The sequence below is a fragment of the Python bivittatus genome, unplaced genomic scaffold (assembly GCF_059951505.1).
Source record: "Python bivittatus isolate LINGU-HERP-01145 unplaced genomic scaffold, Pbiv_v1 ctg000850_np1212, whole genome shotgun sequence".
NCBI lineage: Eukaryota > Metazoa > Chordata > Lepidosauria > Squamata > Pythonidae > Python > Python bivittatus.
The window spans coordinates 20,729,305-20,749,892 of NW_028277112.1; the positions used below are offsets into that span (position 1 = coordinate 20,729,305).

Here is a 20,588-nt window from a genome sequence, read left to right on the forward strand (position 1 = left end):
CTGATAACAAGGTCAAACAGGTGCCATTACTACAGGTAACGAGTGGAGGACAGAGGAGCCTCTTAAAGAAGTAGTTACAGGTCTGTGAGAGCCAGACATCTTGCTTGTTTGTAGGTGACCAAATACTTATTTTCCACCATGATTTGCAAATAAATTCTTTAAAAACCAGACAATGTGATTTTCTGGATTTTTTTCCCCCATTTTGTCTCTCATAGTTGAGGTATACCTATGATGAAAATTACAGGCCTCTCTCATCTTTTTAAGTGGGAGAACTTGCACAATTGGTGGCTGACTAAATACTTTTTTGGCCCACTATATATCAGATATAAGGCCTTACAGGTAGTCTTCGGCTTACATCCATTCATTCAGCAACTGTTTGAAGTTATGGTGGTGCTGAATGAAGAGACTTTAAACCGGTCCCCAAAATTACAGCCGTTGCAGTGCCCCCCCGTCACATGATCAAAATTTGCATGCTTGGCAGGCTGCCCACACTTATGACTGCAGGGGTGCTTCAAATCCCCCCACCTGCCTATCTCCCCCATCTCTGCCCTTTTGGCCCCTTGCACTCCACAGCCCTGCCATCCTAGCTAACTTTTGCCGTCTTCTTGCTCCCACTGCTCACCAAGCATGCCCGGCCTGGCCCTTTGTGAGGCAGCTGCTGGCCGCACAAGGCTTTCTTCCCCAGGTCACACACGGCGGTTTCCTCACGAGACCTGGGGAAGATGGCCTCGTGTGGCCAGCAGCTGCCTCACAAAGGGCCAGGGCAGGCACACCTCATCAGCAGCAAGAGCAAGAAGACAGAGAAGATCAGATGGGGTGGCAGAGTACAAGTCGGCAGGAGTTTCAGTGCAGGGCAGCAAGAGCAGCTGGGCTGGGCAGCTGGGGCTTTCTGGGGTGGCTCTGTGCCACACTGCTCCGTGGCAGCTTCGCACCACGCTGCTAGGGCTTCCTGGGATGGCTAGGGTTTCTTGGGGCAGCTGCAGCTTTGTGCTGTGCTGCAGCTCAGAGGCTTCTTGCAGCCCCAGAGTCACAGTGCGCCAAGAATCCCTGAGCTGCAGCATGACAAGCAGACCCAGGGCTGTGCAGTTCTGGGGCTGCTTGCCACCCGACAAGGCAGGGTGCAGGCCAGCCAAAAGAGCAGAGATGGGGGGGAATCAGCAGTTGGGGGGAGGTGAAGGGATGCAATCCCTTACCTTGGAGGAACTGAGGGTCAGGGCTGTTGCACTTTACAACTGCATCACTTAATGATGGAAATTCCAGTCCCAATTGTGGTCGTAAGTCAAGGACTAACTGTAGCAAACATATTTATGAGCACAGCCTAAATGTTCCTGCCTTGTTTTCAGATAAGCTAGCTTCCAAAACATTCCTGAATCTAAAATATAACCCAGGAGGTTTCGTGGTCAGAGATAATGCCAATCTCTGGTACAACCTTTATTATCCCAAATCTTTTCCAAAAATAAATCTTTTTTTCTATTTTTCATAGAACAGTGATTTGCATGATAGAACAGGCCATAAAATACCAAATAGTTGAGATTATCCATAGCTTTGATTTGAATTTTGATAGCTAGGCATTTCTTTAGAATGCTGATGTTTTAGATATAGCTATTTGTACCTTTCTCCATCAACGAAGTCCTTTCTCAATTCCTAATTTCATGCTAAATGGTGCCTGAGAAATGGCCAAGAAAAATAGGTCAGGACTGAATCCAGACAAGATAAAAGCATTGGTGACCTGGAGACAGTTGGCTAGCATTTTAATTTGGGTACCTCTCTAGAGCTAGTGGTGCTTATTCAACTGTCATACTAGTAAATTATGTTTAATCAATCTAATTAGGTATGAACTAGTTTAAGCCGACAAAAAGAACTGAAAACAAATGTATTCATTTGTAACTTCGCTGATTAGTTATTTATTTTACATGGATCTACCCTGAATTGGTCCAAAACTACAGCCTCCTATTTCCTGACAAACACTCCTTCCTAATTTAGTTCAAAGGATTGTTCAAGAAAATCTTTGAAGTTTAGAAAAGCTCCTTCTCTGACATGTTGAAAAAAATACTTTGAACTTTTTCTTGGCAAATTTAAAAGGGTACATTGGAGTTTCTTCAGTGGTGGCTTCCACACTAAAACTTGCTACTCAGAGTTAAGTCCAAATGAACTTGAATCTAAACATCTTCCAAAAATGTTCCAAAATATTGTTATTCACTCAGTTTTCCAGGAGGGTTATATAATTTTGTTGAAAAGATATTGTGTAAACATAAATAAAATTAAGCTGCTCTATTTGCTAGTAGATTCAATGCTACACTGATACTTGATTTTAATATGTTCTTTTAATACATGTCATGGAAATCATCACTAATTTTAACAGAAGGTAGAACATTAAAAAACTGACAAGCCCTAATATTAGTCTATGATGTTCATATAAAATGATGCCTGTTATCATAGTTACTGTTGAATTATGTTAGCCATTTCATTCTTCTTGCCAAATAAACAAGGGAAAAGGAGAGGCAGATGACAAGTAAAATCTCACGCTGAAACTTCTATGTTGTAAATAGCTTCTGAGGCTTGCCAAAAAATATAATTTTTTCATTTGGATAGAAAGAGAAATTATTCTAGCCTCATAATGCTCTTAATTCTGCTTATCAAATGTTTTTATTGGAATAGAGTTACTGCTTTAAAAATATCTTTACAATTTAACTAGTGATTTGTGCTTCTACAGATTTTTTATCCTGAATAAGAACTATTCAAAAGAACACAACATAGCACAACATTCTGATCAATTCTTGTCAAAGAATATTTTATAAATAAAGTCTTTTGTACTGGAAAGTAACTTTAAAAAGAAAATGAAAATAATATAGCAAAAATATTTACATTCATTCTCAGGTCTTAAACACTACCATAAACATTTAAGTTCAATAGATGGTCTTTATAAATGACCTTTTATAAATCCTGAAATTCCTGTATATACAAACCTTGCATCTGGCAAGCATTTTTTTAGCCAGATCTATGAATGCTTCTTTTCTTTCTGTTTCTAAGGCATTATTGAAATTCTCAATGAATTCTTCATTAAGTTCAAGTGGATTTCTAGAAAGGTACCCGAAAAGAATGTCAAATTAATTGGATAAAAACATAGAATTAACCTTCCAAGTATAAAAGAAAAGAACAGAAAGCTTATTTAATTTTAAAAGATCCATTTGAGTTAAATTGCGGAACATTAGTCTTTAACACATAAAAAGACTATCTGTTGCTGCCTCAGTTTTACAACAAATTTGATAGCTTCTACAGACTTGACAATTCTGTCTTGGTAAGATTAGCAGATCAATGTATCTATGTGACACTGCTCTTCCACCTAGCTTAAAATGCTGGTTTCCTACACTGGAAATGAATCTATCTTAAGAAATTGCTATTCAGAGTTCAATCTGTTCTTCAGCTTTGGCACTGATATTGGCCAGGTTTTGGTCTAGATGGAGGTTACCAAAGCTCCCAGCTGGTGGATTCCTGTGCTTCTTTATCATTTCGACCTTGCAAGTCATCCTTGGTTAACGACAGCAATTGGGACCGGAATTTCCATCGCTAAGTGATGCAGTCATAAAGCGCGATATCACATGACCATGCTGCTTAGCAATGGTAGTTCCAGCACTTCCAGTTGCTGTTGTTAAACAAATCCCACGCCATCATTAAGCGCAATGTCATATGGTCACCACTTGCAACCTCCTGCCAGCTTCCCCATTGACTTTGCTTGCAGGAAGCCAGCAAAGAAGGTTGCAAATGGTGGTCATGTGACCATAGGACATGACGATGTAATTGCAATCTGGGCGCTGAGCACCTGGATTGCAATCCCGTAACTGCGGGGACACTGCAGCGGCCAGAACTTCAAGTACAGGTCATAAGTACCACTTGTTCAACACTGTTATACGTTTGAACGGTCACTGAACAAATGGTTGTGAAGCGAGGACCACCTGTACTAGGAAAACAAGAGCCAGTCACTTTCCTTCTGAAGGGTGGGTCTTTGAGATTACATTATTTCCACTGACACACTTTCTGTATGAAGTGTCTATCGCTGTCTCTCCCTCGTAAACTTATTTCTACTGGAATATGCTGAGGGTATCAGTTTAAGCTATCTCAGCATGACTATGAAGCACTGTCTGCCCAGAGTTAGCAGCTCATTTGGAATTGCTGAAAGTGGGTATTTGAGTTAGAGTCATGAAAGCTATGAGATCACCAATAAGCTTTTCCTGCTACAGGCATTTCCACTGCTACAGGCATTTCCACCTTAAGTCTTTGCCCAACTATTTTCCAAAAAAAGGAGAATTCAATGCCTATGCAAGTGCCAAATGCAATTAATTTCAAATCTCTTCCAGGATAAAAACTAAGTGAGTAGCTGGAGCCACAAACATACAAACATCCCAGGTGAAGGAAGAAGCATTATTGATTTCATAGAACCAAACAAAAATATAAAGCCAGATTCCTATATGAAGCGGACACTTTGGGTGGGACAAATCAGTAAGAAGTGGATTGATTATGCAAAAAGATTGATTGGTAAGTATGCCTGAGAACCCAGACACTGACTTTCTTTTACATACATTTATAAATGATACTGTTATCATTAGGAGGCTGTTCTTATTCTCATCATTTTCTGAGGTTAAATGGGTGCTAGTGAACTGGAAAAGGGTTTTCTCAGTTCTAGCCTTCCATATCTCACATGTTTTTTCAGAGAGTCATCTAATATCACATTAATGCACTTATCAATGACATGCCACATGCTTCAACCATGTTATTTTGCCCATTTTGAGTTTTTTGTTTTATTAAATGTGTCCTATATTTTCTTTCCTTTTCTATAATTTCCTTTTTTAAATTTATTTTGCTTACTATTTCTTCTTATTTTTCGTCACTTTGCTTACACTGCTTACCCCAAAAGGGAATAAATAAGGTGATGGATCTGTAGGTGTGTCTGTATCAATTATGCTGGATTTTATCTACTGCTGTGTATTGACAGCTTTTGTGGTTATCACTGAGTTTCTGCAGTATTTGTTTTTATTAAACAAAGGAGCCTCCATGTGGCAAGTGTGGTATTTTTCTGGAGAAAAGTAAAACTTATATAGGGATATAAGTCTACCTTTTAGTTAAAGAGTATATATTCACTACAGAAAATATTCCGATATTTGTCATGACATATCAGATTTCGTGTAGTTATAATTAAGGAATCTCTTGAAAGTTTCAAGGTAAAACTATGACTTTTAATTTTTGTTTAATCAACTGTTTGACAGATATTGCTGAATAATTCATTCAGTTTTAGAAAGTTTTAATCAATAACTGTATTTGCAAAATTTAAATAACTGATAAATAGGTATACCAGAAACCAGGGACAGAACAGAATGTCTTTGAGAGGTAAAAATCATACTTCCTATTAGCAGCCTAAGAAAAAATACTAACTTACACAATGATACCTAGCTTCTTTAATCACTGTCACAGAAAAAAAGTAACTAGAGTACTCCCACATTTACAGTACATATAGTCCTCAGTTAATGACAGTAATTGGGACCGGATTTACTGTTGCTAAGCAATGCAGTCGTAAAGTATGATGTCACGTGACCGCATTGCTTAGTGACGGCAGTTCTGGCAGTCCCTGGTTACCATCGTTAAGTGAGGACTGCGCAGGTCATTAAGCAAGGAATTCACATGATCATGACTTCCAACTTCCTGCCAGTTTCCCCCTTGACTTTGCTTGTGGGAAGCTGGCAGGGAATGTCACAAATCACAATCATGTGACCACAGGGGCGCTGCACTGGCAGGAACTTCAAGGACCAGTCATAACTACCACTTGTTCAGAGCCGTTGCAAGTTCAAACAGTCTCTGAATGAGTAGTTGTTAAACAAGGACCACCTCTACAATGCCACTAAGTATGTTACATCAGTGGTCAGCAGAAATATATTGATTAAACTTATGGTTAATCATCATACTGTTTACAAGCTAATGACATTACTTCATGGAATGCATTTTTATAAGAAATAACCATTAATAATTTATGCATCTATCTATATCTACTGCACTAAGTATATATTTGCTAGGAAGTCATCATTGTATCAAGCTACAACATATACTATGATGATATACTGTAAAGCACCTCTGTGAAGGAATTTAATTATGCATGAAATAATCACTCTCCACAGCTATAGTTCTTGGAATAACTGCTAATGAAAGACATAGGATGCTATGAACTCTTCATAACATGTATACAGTATTCTTCTTATATTATAAATCTACCAACTGACAGCAATATATTTAAGATAGACATATGGATTTCATATATATATTGGTAACTATATCTGGGCTGAAAAAGTCCAGATGACTAGTAGGTGGCAGCAAAGTGTTAAAGGTTTCTGTATCTCTTTCATCTCATCTGCTTTTTATATAATTATTTATTGCATTTACATTCTGCCACAATCAAAAACAACTCTCAGTGGTATACACAATATGACACTAAAATATCCAAGGTACAAATTAAAACCTCTAAAACAAAGTAATATAAAAAACACACAAACTAATCAATGAAAAGAAATTGATGGCAAGATCTAAGCTAAAACACTCTACAAAATAACTTAGTTTTTAGCATCTTCCTAAGTGCAGTAAGGGAAGGGGCAAGTCTGATTGCAGGTGGAAGGCTATTCCAGATTATACCTAGTGGTTGCCTGGATTTGCAGGCTAGGTATGATAACCCTAATCAACTTCTGATTTTATATTATATAAGCTACAAACGGGGACGCAGTGGCACACTGGCTTAATGAAGCTGGAAGTTGTTGGCCAGAAATGGTCAACACTTCAGTGGTTCGAGCCTAGCTCCATGCAGCAGAGTGAGCTCCTGTCTCATCCCTAGCTTCTGCCAATCCAGCAGCTCGAAAGCAACCGTGAGTAGATAAATGGGTACTCTCACCCTGGTGGGAGGAAAAAAGCTGGCAGCGTCTTGTACGGGAGACGGGACCAGTTGCCGGTAACAAGGAAGTTGCGCACGTCTGAAAAAGACGCGAAGCAACAGAAACCCCGCCTTCCTGCGCCCACCAGCTGGGCTCCACTCTAGGAAGGAGGCAATGGCAAACCACTTCCGAAACATCTTGCCGTGAAAACTGCAGGGACTCATCCAGGCAGTCACTGCAGAATCAGTCACGACTGAGTGCAGATTAAAAAAAAAAAAAGCTACAAACAGATCTAAAAGGTATTAAGATATTAAGATTCAAGTCACTTTGTCAAGAACATGAGGTGTAACTCATTATTTAAGTAACATTACTACCCCCCCAAATTGTAATTTATCCAAGTAATCTTCTGTTTTCTTTATTTTTCTAGAAGTAGGTGTCACAGAAATTAATCTTTACTAGTTCTATCAAGAAAATTAATGGCATATAAAAATTCCATTTAACATGATGATAGCAAACCTTTAAAATCAGAAAACAATTTTTAAAATATATTTAAATTAAACTGACAGGACATTGCTGAAAATGACTCACAGATGAGATGCAATATGGATTCCAGGAATAATGGATAATGGATATGGACAGATGGGCAGATACTCCAGGCACACGCCATGGAGTAAGAGATCCCTGGGGGAAAAAGCGGTGGGAGCAGGAGCAACTTACAGGAATGATTTGCAAACTTCCCTGCTGGCTTCCCCATTGACTTTGCTTGTGGGAAGCCAGCAGGGAAGTCACAAATGGTGATTACATGACTACGGGATGCTGCAATCATTGTAAGTGCGAGCCAGTTGCCAAGTGCCCGGATTGCAATCACGTGACTGCGGAAGTGCTGGGATGGCCAGAATTTTGAGGACCGGTTGTAAATACAGTGCTGTTGAAACTTCAAACAGTCACTGAATGAGTGGTTGTTAACCAAGGACTACCTATACAGGAATGCATTAGCATATGCTGAAAAGGCAGAAGTGAAGTCATGTCCCACACTATCATGTTGTACACTGAATCTTTCATTTTCTACATTTTGATGACATCTTATTTAAACTTTTGCAAAGTGTCTAGCTCAGTTGCTCTGTTGCTTAAGATATGGGTTGATAACCCTGAAAACACTGAATGTATAAATACTGCTTCAATTATCAATATTTAAACTTACCTACGTGCTTTTATCTTGAGATTAAGCGAACTTTCTTTCAGATATTTAGTCAAGAGTCTCTGATTAAGCTTTTTGTGCTCATCATAGGACACAATGCCAAAGTTATAATGTACTGGCACTTTTAAAATGGGCATAGTGCTGTAAATTCAGTCCTAAAAAAAGATTACAGCCAAAAAGAAAGATTACAATTTCCTTTACAAAACAGAGCTTTAAAAGTTTTTTAAGAACTTTAAAACAATAATCTGGATATTTTAGGAAGGAAAATGCAATTTAAAAACTTACGTTTTTATAGTACTCTACTTAGAAAACAACTTAAACTGCATTTATGTTTATAAATTATTCATTATACAATAGCTAAAATAAAATTACAATAAGTTACACTATTTACATCCACAAAGCATAATTAAGTTGAATTGCATTTGTATTCATGCCAAATTGTTCAATTTATTCCAATCCTTCTATTTCAAGATGATTACTTCTTGATCAGACAGTTAATTAGCCACTACACCAGATTAGCTTAATATTTAATTTATCAATTTAAATGTTATTAATTATTGATATATGGTAGGCAATATATTATATATATATTGTATATATAATATACAATATATATATTGTATTAAAGTATATAATGTATATATACAATATATATATTGTATTAAAAGTTTTAAAAAGAAGATAAAAACTAATAAAAGCTAGTATAAAGAAAGGAAAGGAAAAGAGAAAGAAAAAAGACAAAAGTGCAAAAAGATAAAAAGCATCATAAAGAAGAAGCTTCTGACTTTCTTTGCAGCAAATAGAAGTATGGTTATAAAATTATCTCTTACTCTATGGTTACAAAAAGAAAAGCTCTCTTTTTTCTATTATCTAGTTTTTTTCTAATCATACAAAACCACAAATCTTAAATTCATAAGTTCATTTTTTTCAGTTTCATGCAAAAAGTCTATAAGGGGTTTCCAATCAGCAATAAATGTAGATACTGTCTTTTCTCTAATCAGGGAAGTCAGTTTAACCATCTCTGCAAGTTCCATCATCTTCACCAACCATTCCTCCATTGTGGGTAGTGCCAAACCTTTCCACTTTTGAGCATATAGTAATCTCACTGCAGGTTTATCCATTTTCAATCTAGTATTAAAATACTGCTGCAGAACTTGAACCCTTGTCTTTTTCCTAACAAAATGCACCAAAATATCCCTTGGAACATTTCTTGTTCTGGCAAATCTATAATTTATTCCATAAATTTTAACAATTTCTGTCTTCACATCTTCCTCTTCCCAATCCAGAAAATTTGCCAAGATTTCAATCATCCTTTCTCTAACATCTTCATCAGAAACCTCTGGAATATCTCTAAATCTCAAACAAAATTCTCTCTCAGTTCCACTAAAGCCAGAATATCTAATTCTCTTTCCAACTCTCTAACTTCTGTCTTATTCTATAAAATTTCCACTTTATCACTGATTTGTTTTACCTCTCCAGATATTTGCTTTACAGAACTTTCCATCTTTATAATTTCTTCTTTCATCTCCTCTTTCATCTTTGCAAGTCTTTCATCCATTCGTTTTTCAAAAGCTTCTATCTTATTGCCCATCTGTTCAAATAGTTTCTGAAACAAATCTGGTATAACTGTTTTCTCTGCAGGCTGCTCTAGCAATCCCCTCCTGCCCTCTCTTGCCATTTTTCTAGTAGTTGCTATTATATATTATAATCCACAAGTGAAAGTATCTCAAACAAACAAAAGGAAAAGGCAAGCTTCTCCCCTTTTTTCCCCTTCTTTTATCTTTCTGTGACTTTAACACTTTTGTCTCTAATGGATTTCCATAACTTCAAGCCACATCACAAACCACATCACCATAGCAACAAAACATCAGTCTAGTTCATTATCTTAACTTTTGTTATTTAGAGTCTGCCAATTAGATGGACTCTTTAACAATAAACAAAAAGCATTCCCAGAAAGGTCTGATCTCTTTAACTAGTTTAGTTCAAGTTTATGCCAAAGCATTTTGTCAAAAAATAAAAGTAGGAAAGTTGGTAACGACTGAGTGCAGATTAAACAAACAAACAAAAAAATTGTCCCCTTTCTCTGTTTTAAAACTTTCTTTTCTTTGTTAAGTTTTTTGCAAAAAAAATCTTGAATCTTTAAATCCTTAAAGTCTCTTTTTATTTTTGTAATCCTGAAAGAAGGTTTAAGTCACCGAAAGGAATCTTATGTTTGCTGCAAAGGAAGTCTCTCTACATCTATAGATTAATTATTTCCCAAAGTGATTATCCATATAGGCTTTATCACAGTTGTGAGCATAGATGGAATTCCAGGACTTCTGGCTGTTCAACTCCTGAGCCAACTGCAAAATCTACCGTTTCTGCCATTTACTCACAAGGAGCAGCCATCCAGAGTACAAGTGGGTTATCTCACGATCTCTCTTTGATCCAGAGAGATTTCACAGGCCAGCATCTGCCTTCCAGCCTGCATTCTCAGCTGCGGTGCCTCTCCACTCCTTCAGAGACATCAGCTTACCGTAATTCCTCACCAGAAGCTCCAGTAGACAATATAATATCAAAGAATTACAATATCTACTACTGTGGGCAAGAAACTCTTAGAAGAAATGGAGTTGCACTCATAGTCAATAAGAGAGTGGGAAAGGCAGTAATGGGGTACAACCTCAAAAATGACAGAATGATCTCAGTGCGTATCCAAGGCAAACCATTCAATATCACAGTCATCCAAGTCTATGCCCCAACCACTGATGCTGAAGAAGCTGAAGTTGACCGCTTCTATGAAGACCTACAACACCTTCTAGAACTAGCACAAAAAAAAGATGTCCTTTTCATCGTAGGGGATTGGAATGCTAAAGTAGGAAGTCAAGGAGTAATCGGAATAACAGGCAAGTTTGGCTTTGGAGTACAAAATGAAGCCGGGCAAAGGCTAATAGAGTTCTGTCAAGAGAACAAGCTAGTCATAGCAAACACTCTTTTCCAACAACACAAGAGACGACTCTACACATGGACATCACCAGATGGTCAATACCGAAACCAGATTGATTATAAACTTTGCAGCCAAAGATGGAGAAGCTCTATACAGGCAGCAAAAACAAGACCAGGAGCTGACTGTGGCTCAGATCATGAGCTTCTTACTGCAAAATTTAGGCTTAAATTGAAGAATGTAGGGAAAACCACTAGACCACTCAGGTATGACTTAGATCATATTCCTTGTGAGTACACAGTGAAGGTGATGAATAGATTTAGAGGATTAGATTTGGTAGACAGAGTGCCTGAAGAACTATGGACGGAGGTCCGTAACATTGTACAGGAGGCAGCAACTAAAACCATCCCAAAGAAAAAGAAATGCAAGAAAGCAAAATGGCCGTCTGATGAGGCTTTACAAATAGCTGTGGAAAGAAGGAATGCAAAAAGCAAGGGTGAAAGGGAAAGATATAAGCAACTGAATGCAGATTTCCAGAGAATAGCAAGGAGAGATAAGAAGGCCTTCTTAAATGAACAATGCAAAGAAATTGAGGAAAACAATAGAATGGGGAAGACTAGAGATCTCTACAAGAAAATTGGAGATATCAAAGGAACGTTTAGTGCAAAGATGGGCATGATAAAGGACAAAAAAGGCAGGGACCTAACAGAAGCAGAAGAGATTAAGAAGAGGTGGCAAGAATACACAGAAGAACTATACAAGAAAGATCTTAATGTCCCTGATGTCCACGCTGGTGTGATCACTGACCTTGAGCCAGACATCCTAGAGAGTGAAGTCAAGTGGGCCTTAGGAAGCATTGCTAACAACAAAGCTAGTGGAGATGACAGTATTCCAGCTGAGTTATTTAAAATACTAAAAGATGATGGTGTTAAAGTGCTGCACTCAATATGCCAGCAAGTTTGGAAAACGCAACAGTGGCCATGGGATTGGAAAAGGTCAGTTTACGTTCCAATTCCAAAGAAGGGCAATGCCAAAGAATGCTCAAACTATCGCACAATTGCACTAATTTCACATGCTAGCAAGGTTATGCTCAAAATCCTACAAGCTAGGCTTCAGCAATACATGAACCGAGAACTACCAGATGTACAAGCTGGATTTCGAAGAGGCAGAGGAACTAGAGATCAAATCGCCAACATTCGCTAGATCATGGAGAAAGCACGAGAGTTCCAGAAAAACATCTACTTCTGCTTCATTGACTATGCAAAAGCCTTTGATTGTGTGGATCACAACAAACTGTGGCAAGTTCTTAAAGAGATGGGAGTACCAGACCACCTTACCTGTCTCCTGAGAAATCTGTATGCGGGCCAAGAAGCAACAGTTAGAACTGTTCATGGAACAACTGATTGGTTCAAAATAGGGAAAGGTGTACGACAAGGCTGTATACTGTCACCCTGCTTATTTAACCTATGTGCAGAGTACATCATGAGAAATGCCAGGCTGGAAGAATCACAAGCCGGAATTAAGATTGCAGGAAGAATCATCAACAACCTCAGATATGCGGACGATACCACCCTAATGGCAGAAAGTGAAGAAGAACTAAAGGGCCTCTTGATGAGGGTGAAAGAGGAGAGTGCAAAAGCTGGCTTGAAACTCAACATTAAAAAAACTAAGATCATGGCATCTGGACCCATCAATTCCTGGCAAATAGAAGGGGTAGAAATGGAAGCAGTAACAGACTTCATTTATTTGGGCTCCAAGATCACCGCAGACGGAGACTGCAGCCATGAAATTAAAAGACGCTTGCTCCTTGGGAGGAAAGCTATGGCAAGCCTAGATAGCATATTAAAAAGCAGAGACGTCACCTTGCCGACAAAGATCCGCATAGTCAAAGCTATGGTTTTTCCAGTAGTAATGTATGGCTGTGAGAGCTGGACCATAAAGAAGGCTGAGCGCCGAAGAATTGATGCCTTTGAACTGTGGTGCTGGAGAAGACTCTTGAGAGTCCCCTGGACTGCTAGGAGGTCAAACCAGTCAATCTTAAAGGAAATCAACCCTGATTGCTCATTGGAAGGATCGATAATGAAGCTCAAGCTCAGATACTTTGGTCACCTAATGTGAAGAGAGATCTCTTTGGAGAAGACCCTGATGCTGGGAAAGATTGAAGGCAAAAGGAGAAGAGGACGGCAGAGGATGAGATGGTTAGATAGCATCACTGAAGCAATGAGCATGAAACTGAGCAAACTCAGGGAGGCAGTGAAGGACAGGAAGGCCTGGCGCAATATGGTTCATGGGGTCACGAAGAGTCGGACATGACTTAACGACTAAACAACAACAACAACAAGTGATGCAGTCACAAAGCGTGATGTCACATGACCGTATCACTTAGCAATGGCAATCCTGGCAGTCCTGGTTGTTGTCGTAACCCCAGGACCAATCAGGTTGTTAAGCAGGAAGAGATGAGAATCCCAGGCAAGTACGGTAAGAGCAGCGGGCAGTAGGGTGCCGCGGGCAAGTGCTACAGAGCACAGATGGTTGCACAAGTGCTGCGACTGGGCAGGCAGATGCCATGGGTAGGCACTATGGAACATAGGAAGGTAGGTGGATGGGTGGATGCCACAGGCAGGCGGGTGAAAAAGCGGTGGGAGCAGGAGCAACTTCCAAACTCCTGCCAGCTTCCCCACTGACTTTGCTTGTGGGAAGCTGGTAGGGAAGATCACAAGTGGCAATCAAGTGACTATGGGACACTGCAACCATTTTAATTGTGAGCTATTTGCCAAGTACCCAAATTGCAATCAAGTGACTGCATGGATGCTGCAATGGCCGCAACTTCAAGGACCAATTGTAAGTCCCCCTTGTTCAGCACTATTGTAACTTTGAATGGTTGCTGAATGAGTGGTCGTAACCTGAGGACTACCTGTAACCATCCCATGAGTTCAACTGAACTTACTGTATGGTTAGGATTACAGCCTCCTCTCAGTGCAATCTAATGCATGTTTAGAATCAACATGCATTGTTGAATCAAATCCAACAGAGTTCATTGTGGCATATTTCACTGGAACTCTCTTTAGGACTATGTGTTAAGAAGGCTCTCAAAGACAGTGGAATTACTTTGTATCCTAGCATATAAACAGACTAGAAAATTAAAATTGCCATTGTTTACACCACTAGTGGGACATAAGAAAGTGAATATAAAGGATACTTCCAGAAAACATCAATAACCAAGAGAAATTATGTCGCAATTCCATCTGTTCTTCATTAATGAAAAAAAACTTCTTTATGAAAAAAAGCTAGGAGTGTTACAAATGGATTGTTTTTTTATTTATTTTATTCATTCAATTTATATAGCCACCCATCTCACTTACATGACTCTGGGTGGCTCACAAGTTATAACAGCGAAGACCAAGTCATATAAATAAAAACAATTAACCAGAAAGGTAAAAGCATGGGAAAGTGCCAACCTACAGACAATATTTTTATTTATTTTTTATATTTATTTATATTTCACATTTGTCACTGCCCATCACACTGGAAGTGACGCTGGGCGATACAGCCATCTTGCAGGCTCCCCATGTCTCCACATTATAACATGAGGCATGACAATGAGGCACGACAATCACACAATAAAATCTTATTTGGTAGTACAAGGCATTTAAACTAGAGGATAAACTCCTAAAGGTGGTGAATTATTAATACTTTATTGTGATGAAAGGGTTCGTTTATATAAGCCAAGCCATAACTACAGTATCCTTTATGAGAACTATTGGTGTTCTGCTACGGCTTATATATTCCTTCTGAAACAAACAAATAAAAAGAATTGGAATATGATATATTAAGTCATTAGCAGAGAAAGCTATTATTTAGATGCCTTACTCTCTGCCAAGAAACAATCCTACTTGGTTTTGTTTGTTTATTTGTTTCTTTATTTAAACTTTAGCAAGTTATGGGTGTTCCACTTCAGTTAAAAATTATGGTTAAATCCATAGTATGGATTATTTCATACTCATCTATTTCTCTTCTAAAAACTCTTCCATTCTGGAAAAAACTTACAATACATTCTGTTACATATAAATCTGATCAAATCAAATTTTACCAAATAAATACAATAACTTTACAAACAGCTTCCCACCAAATATCCTATATTAGATAAGACAGTAATATTTAATGAATAGTAGGAAGTGTTTCCAGTTACAATGTGGATTTTCTCAGGAAAGATCATCCACACTGATTGGTTTGTTTTTGCTGGGATGCACTTCTAGAAGGGGAACTTTTATCATTAGTCCTGCACACTCCTGAGTCTGTCAGGTGACAGGTCAAAAGAAAGGTGCAGGCTAAATGTCCAAGACTCTCTTTCTCATCATCACATCAAGTAACTGAGAGCATTATCAGCAGCTCAGCATTCCAACAGCAGTCAGCTACTATCAGTATTTAGTGGCATTTCTCTCACTGCGTATAAATTTCAGTGCAGTAATTTCTCTGCAGTTTTCAGATGACCACTATTCTGAAAACTCAACAACTGACTTTAGTTAAAAATTAATCAGAGAAAAATAACTATTCAATCAGGCTAGGGCATGAACAATTAAATTACAAGAAAGAACATGGAAATTGAAACATTAGAGGTATGGTTGGGAAACTGGAATTTTACATGCCAACAGATACATCTATTTACATTGCATCCTGATGAAGTCTCAAATGATCTGTCAATAACAATAATGAAGGGCAGGATGATGACCATTGCCATAGAATAATGGTTCCCAATCTGAACAAGGAACCTCTAGTGATCTCTGAGGGTACTGCAGAAGGGTTTCAGTGTGGATGGATGGACAGATAACAAAACATCTCTGAAGATGGTGAAATTTCACAAGATTTATTATTCTTTCCCAAAACCTCACAAGAGTTCATTCCAAGTTTTGGCAATTCTGAGTTTTTCAGTCATTTTATTTTATAAAAAAATAAGCGGTGAGCATGTGTGTGTGCGTGTGGTGCCGTCTGCGGGGGGAAAGATATGTCATGGTACTCAAGTGACTATCTCACTGACTCCTAGTTTATGTTATGATACTCAAAATATTTTAATGACTATGCACTGGTCCACATAATGTTGAGAAGAAAGTATTTATACACCAGTTAACTGAGATGGCTGCATTATTTAAACTATTATCTCAAACTAGAAGTGAGTTGAACTTAATCTCACTGCCACTTTCTTTTCTCTACAATAATGAGAGAGAAATTTTGCTAATCCCCAGCCCCCCACCACCACCACCACCACACACACACACACTGGCAAGTGGCACAGGAGCAGGACAGGAAGCAGTTTGCACTGCCATTGAATCCAGCTTTAGCCCAGGCTTCTAGGTTCTATATGAGATATTTCTTCACTGTGCTCTTATACTTTGTGAGGGAAGGACAGAGAAAAAAATATACTGTCCTACATTGTACTATCATATATAGCCACTTAAAAATAAGTCCCAGAGTTCCTTATTTTATGCTGACACGTTTTGTGTGCTTGTAGAAATCCCTATAACCTAAGAGTGACAATATACTGCATGTAACTCCTAGTGGGTGGGATATGGGCAACAATATGTTGGCTTTGGGTCCACTTGTGGCATATCAGCCAGAAGGTCCCAAAACTGACTGATACTGTCCTTACAATTAGCAGAAAATGCTTTGCCCAGCTTGGCTACAACAAAGGCATCTATTTTTTTCTTCTTTTATTAAAAAACATTATCTAAAAGCTCAACTGACCAATTCCAGGATGGGTGGCAGAGATCAATGTCTAGAGGCTCATCTAGGGATGTCCATGGCATATGGAAGACTGTGACTTGGAATATAAGAATAATAAATAGTAAAAAGCATCAATTAAAGATATGGGTTATTTGTGTGTGAATCTTAAAAGGGAAAGAATATAATAAATCAGACTGGTTTTGTGGAATGGAATTGATGCATACATGTATTAAAGTGATGGTAGAGGTTTAATTTTGGACAAAAGGGCTAAAATGGTCAGAAAATTAATGTCATATGGAGTGTTGTACATGTATCTGAAATTAAGACTATATAGATGGATAATAGTTGTGTGTTATGCTCCAGTAATCAGTAATAATGAAAAACCAGGGAAAAATTGTACAACATTCTAAATGAATGTGATGTGGGGGAGGGAGTTAGTCTATTAGATGGCATGAATGGATGGGTAGGAATAGGAAGAGTACATAAAAAGTGAATGGCCTATTTGGATGCCTAAGAATGAATGAGAATATTTATTTTTTAGTGAGCATCTGCTTAGGAAAAGTTATGTTTGCTTTGAATACATGGTTTGATCATGTCTATCCATGCATATAAATAACAAAGGAATAAAATAAATCTAAAAGTATTATTTATTTTATTTGAATGTTTATGATGAATGAGTTGGAGAATTAATTAAGTTTAAAGGGTGATGAGGGGTTCTGAATATGAGGCAGACCATTTTTAGCAGCATCAATAGCAGAACTTGGGGGAAAAAACAGACATGGAACGAAAGAACTAAAAGAACCAAGAATGAAAGTAGAATGGCTGAAGGAAGAGAAAGTATGAACCCTATATGAAAAGTAGTAGAAGGTAGATTAATCACCATTTACTTTATAGGATCATGAGGGTTTAACTACAGTCACTCAAAAAAAAATTAAAACAAGAATATTTCTAAAGAAGCACAGGCTTATGGGTTTTTACACTATTAGAGAGTCATGAACTAGCTTAGGTTACAGTGTTTCACATCTCAGGTGCTACACTCATATATAATTGGTTTAATAATTTTAAAACAATTCCTTTCTTGAACTGAATATGTTTTAACTTTTCAAACAATACTTAGGAAAATTCACTCCATATAGTTTGAACAATCTGGCGGCGGCTGCTGTTGCTTTTGCTTTTATCCAAAGCTACAGTTTCTTCTCTGAATGTCTTTTCTGAACCAGATTCTCTACCAACCGTTTCTGTTAATTATTGGCTGTTCCTCCTTTTCATTCTTCCCACCCTGGGAGGAGGGTATTCTTCCCACTGTCCACTTATCAACATTTTAAAGGATACAGTATGCAGAGCACTGATTCTTTAAAATACTATTTCATGGCAAGCATCTCAACCTCTTTGGTCCCCAAGGTTAAACATAAATTTACTCATCTTAGCCTGATCTCTCCCTTTCCAGGCCAGGAAAAGAGGATTTCTTTGAAGTTGATCCTTCCTTCTACCTCCAGACACAGGGAGATGGGAAGCCACAGCATGCACAAAATGAAGGTGTTCCAACACTGTGTTTACACCATTTGAAACAGCTATCAGCTCACATGGAAGCTTTTGTGTACTTGCCAAAGCGCCACACTACTGAACAGAAGGACAGTCATTCCAGCACTGACGAATTCAAGCAGTGGGGAATATAACAAGATCAAAAGCTTTGGTCTCAATTTAAATCAGAGTCAGAATGTATAGGAGTTAAACTGTTGGACTAGGGCAGGGAGGCCATGTTCCATTCCACTCTCAGCCATGGAAGCCCACTGAGCAACTTTAGCCCTGCCACTCTCTCTCCGGCAAACCTTTGTCACTGGTTATTACATGGGGAAAAATGGAAGGAGGGAATGCTCCATAGGCCATCTTGAGTTTTTGGAGAAAAGGTATGATATACATATAAGAAATAAGTTAAACTACTTCACTTAGGCACCTCCCGATGAAATCAAACTTTGTCACATCATTGCTTAAATAAGGACACTTTGGAGTCTGCTTAGCCACTGGTTTTGAAACATGTTCTAAAGAACACGAAGGCTACAGCTTAGACTGTTTTCCTTCTAGTGACTTACAGCATCCTATAACATCATCTCTGTTGGCAATGTACAGCAGTGAAGACTTCAAATCACCATAACAATGATTGTGTGATAGTAGAATACACAGGCATTGTAGGAAGAGAGCCACATTAGGCTGTGGTAGCACATAATCAGGAGCCTGGGAGCGCCTTTTCTTATTAACAAATGAAATTTAATAAAATTTAACAAAATTTATGAGTGGGGAAAGGGGCTACCACACTCCTGATTTAGAATACGGTGAAACAGCATTAGATCGTGCTAACTGCTGCCCTCGGGTCTTCAGAATTTTTTCAGCCCAGAACACCCACCCTCACCTAAGTCAGCTCTCCTACTGACTTCACGTGTAGTTTTCTTGGCACAGTATGGAAGTGACTTGCTAGCGCTTTCTTCAAGGATAGTTTTCAGTCTTTCCGGTCTTCTTTGCAGCCCTAGTACTACCAAACGGCCCTGCTTCCGAGTACCAACCCGGTCCGAACCTGCTTAACTTTTTCAGTTCACCGAAGTCCAATCCATGCTGCCGCCCACCTGGGCGGGCATTAAGTAAAACATGTGGAATTGCAGCCCACGAACCAGTGTTAAGGACGGTTCAAACGGGATACCGGACCACCTGCCAGGATCAAAAACAGTCCCTTGGTAGCTCCCGACTCTGGGCCACGTTCGTGACCGCCTTCCCGAACTTACCCGGCTCGCAGGAAGAGGCAAAGGGGAGAAGCCTCGGCTCGACGGTACCACCTTCGCGGCGTGTTAATGAGCTGCGGCGACCGTTGCCATGGACGCAGCCAGGCCGGGATTCCACGGAGGAGGGCGGGGGGGAAGCTCGCCTGCACAGCTTGAGATCCCGGCTCCCTGGCGGCGATTCCTGCGCCGCGTTTTACGTAAGTCATTGCTGTAAACGGGAGCTGAGTATAGCGGGGATCGACATCAGGATTATTTTAATGACAAGTGTGGTTTCTTTCTTCTTTCCTTCCTTACACTGCATTTTATCTGGTCATTCTTTGCGAACTCAAGGCGATATACCCGGAAGGAGCCGGAGGATGTCGGTCTCCTGGCAATAGAAATATTTTAAATACAGTAAATGCAACCCCCTCCCTCCAATAAATAAATAAGGGAGCTGAATCTAAAATAGAGGCCTTTATGATTCAGAACTGGTATGAACCTATTTCTTTTTTGCCCCTGGATAAATGAGCAATATTAACTATTCATTTGGTCCACAAATTCAGTTCTGGTAGTTGGCTAGACCTGTTGGCTGAAATATCTTGCTTTTGCCTGCTTCTTCCCTGAGCCCTTTTTTGTACTATTTATCTGAAAACTTCTTGGGAACTCAAATGTCTGCACATTCATTTGGCGGCAATGGATAGGGATGGGGGGTTTTTTCCCTTTAAAATTAGACAAAGATGGAGTTCCTCCAAAGTAGCCAAATGTTACCCAGAAAGTTTATTGGATTTCTCTCATCTTAAGATTTTTTATGGTTACCAGATCTCAAAAATCAGTAGTAGTACATATAGCACATATATATATCATATATGATATGCAACTTTATAATCATTTTGATTGGTAGGAAAAGTCCTCTGAGTGGAAGTAATAATCCTAACATAAAACTACTGTACCAATTGAAATATCCCCGTCTGTTTTAATATTACAAATAGTTATCCTTCAACCATAAATTTACAGACAGAAGAAGTTTCAATATATTTTTTTCTCTTTATTCTTATTTCTCCTTTCCCATAGGACAGAATTGAGAGCAATCCATACAA

At 38.8% G+C, this 20,588-nt stretch overlaps 1 protein-coding gene across 1 annotated transcript in view; it reads right to left on the minus strand.

Moving 5' to 3' along the window:
- TMEM232 (transmembrane protein 232) overlaps positions 1-8,240 on the minus strand; it is a 175,555-nt gene extending 167,315 nt beyond the window's left edge. The window contains exons 1-2 of the mRNA XM_088130189.1: positions 8,107-8,240; positions 2,967-3,078 (exon numbers count right to left, since the gene is read on the minus strand). Coding sequence (XP_087986315.1) covers positions 2,967-3,078; positions 8,107-8,240 — 246 coding nt within the window. The remainder of the gene's footprint in view (positions 1-2,966; positions 3,079-8,106) is intronic.
- Positions 8,241-20,588: the final 12,348 nt, after the last annotated feature.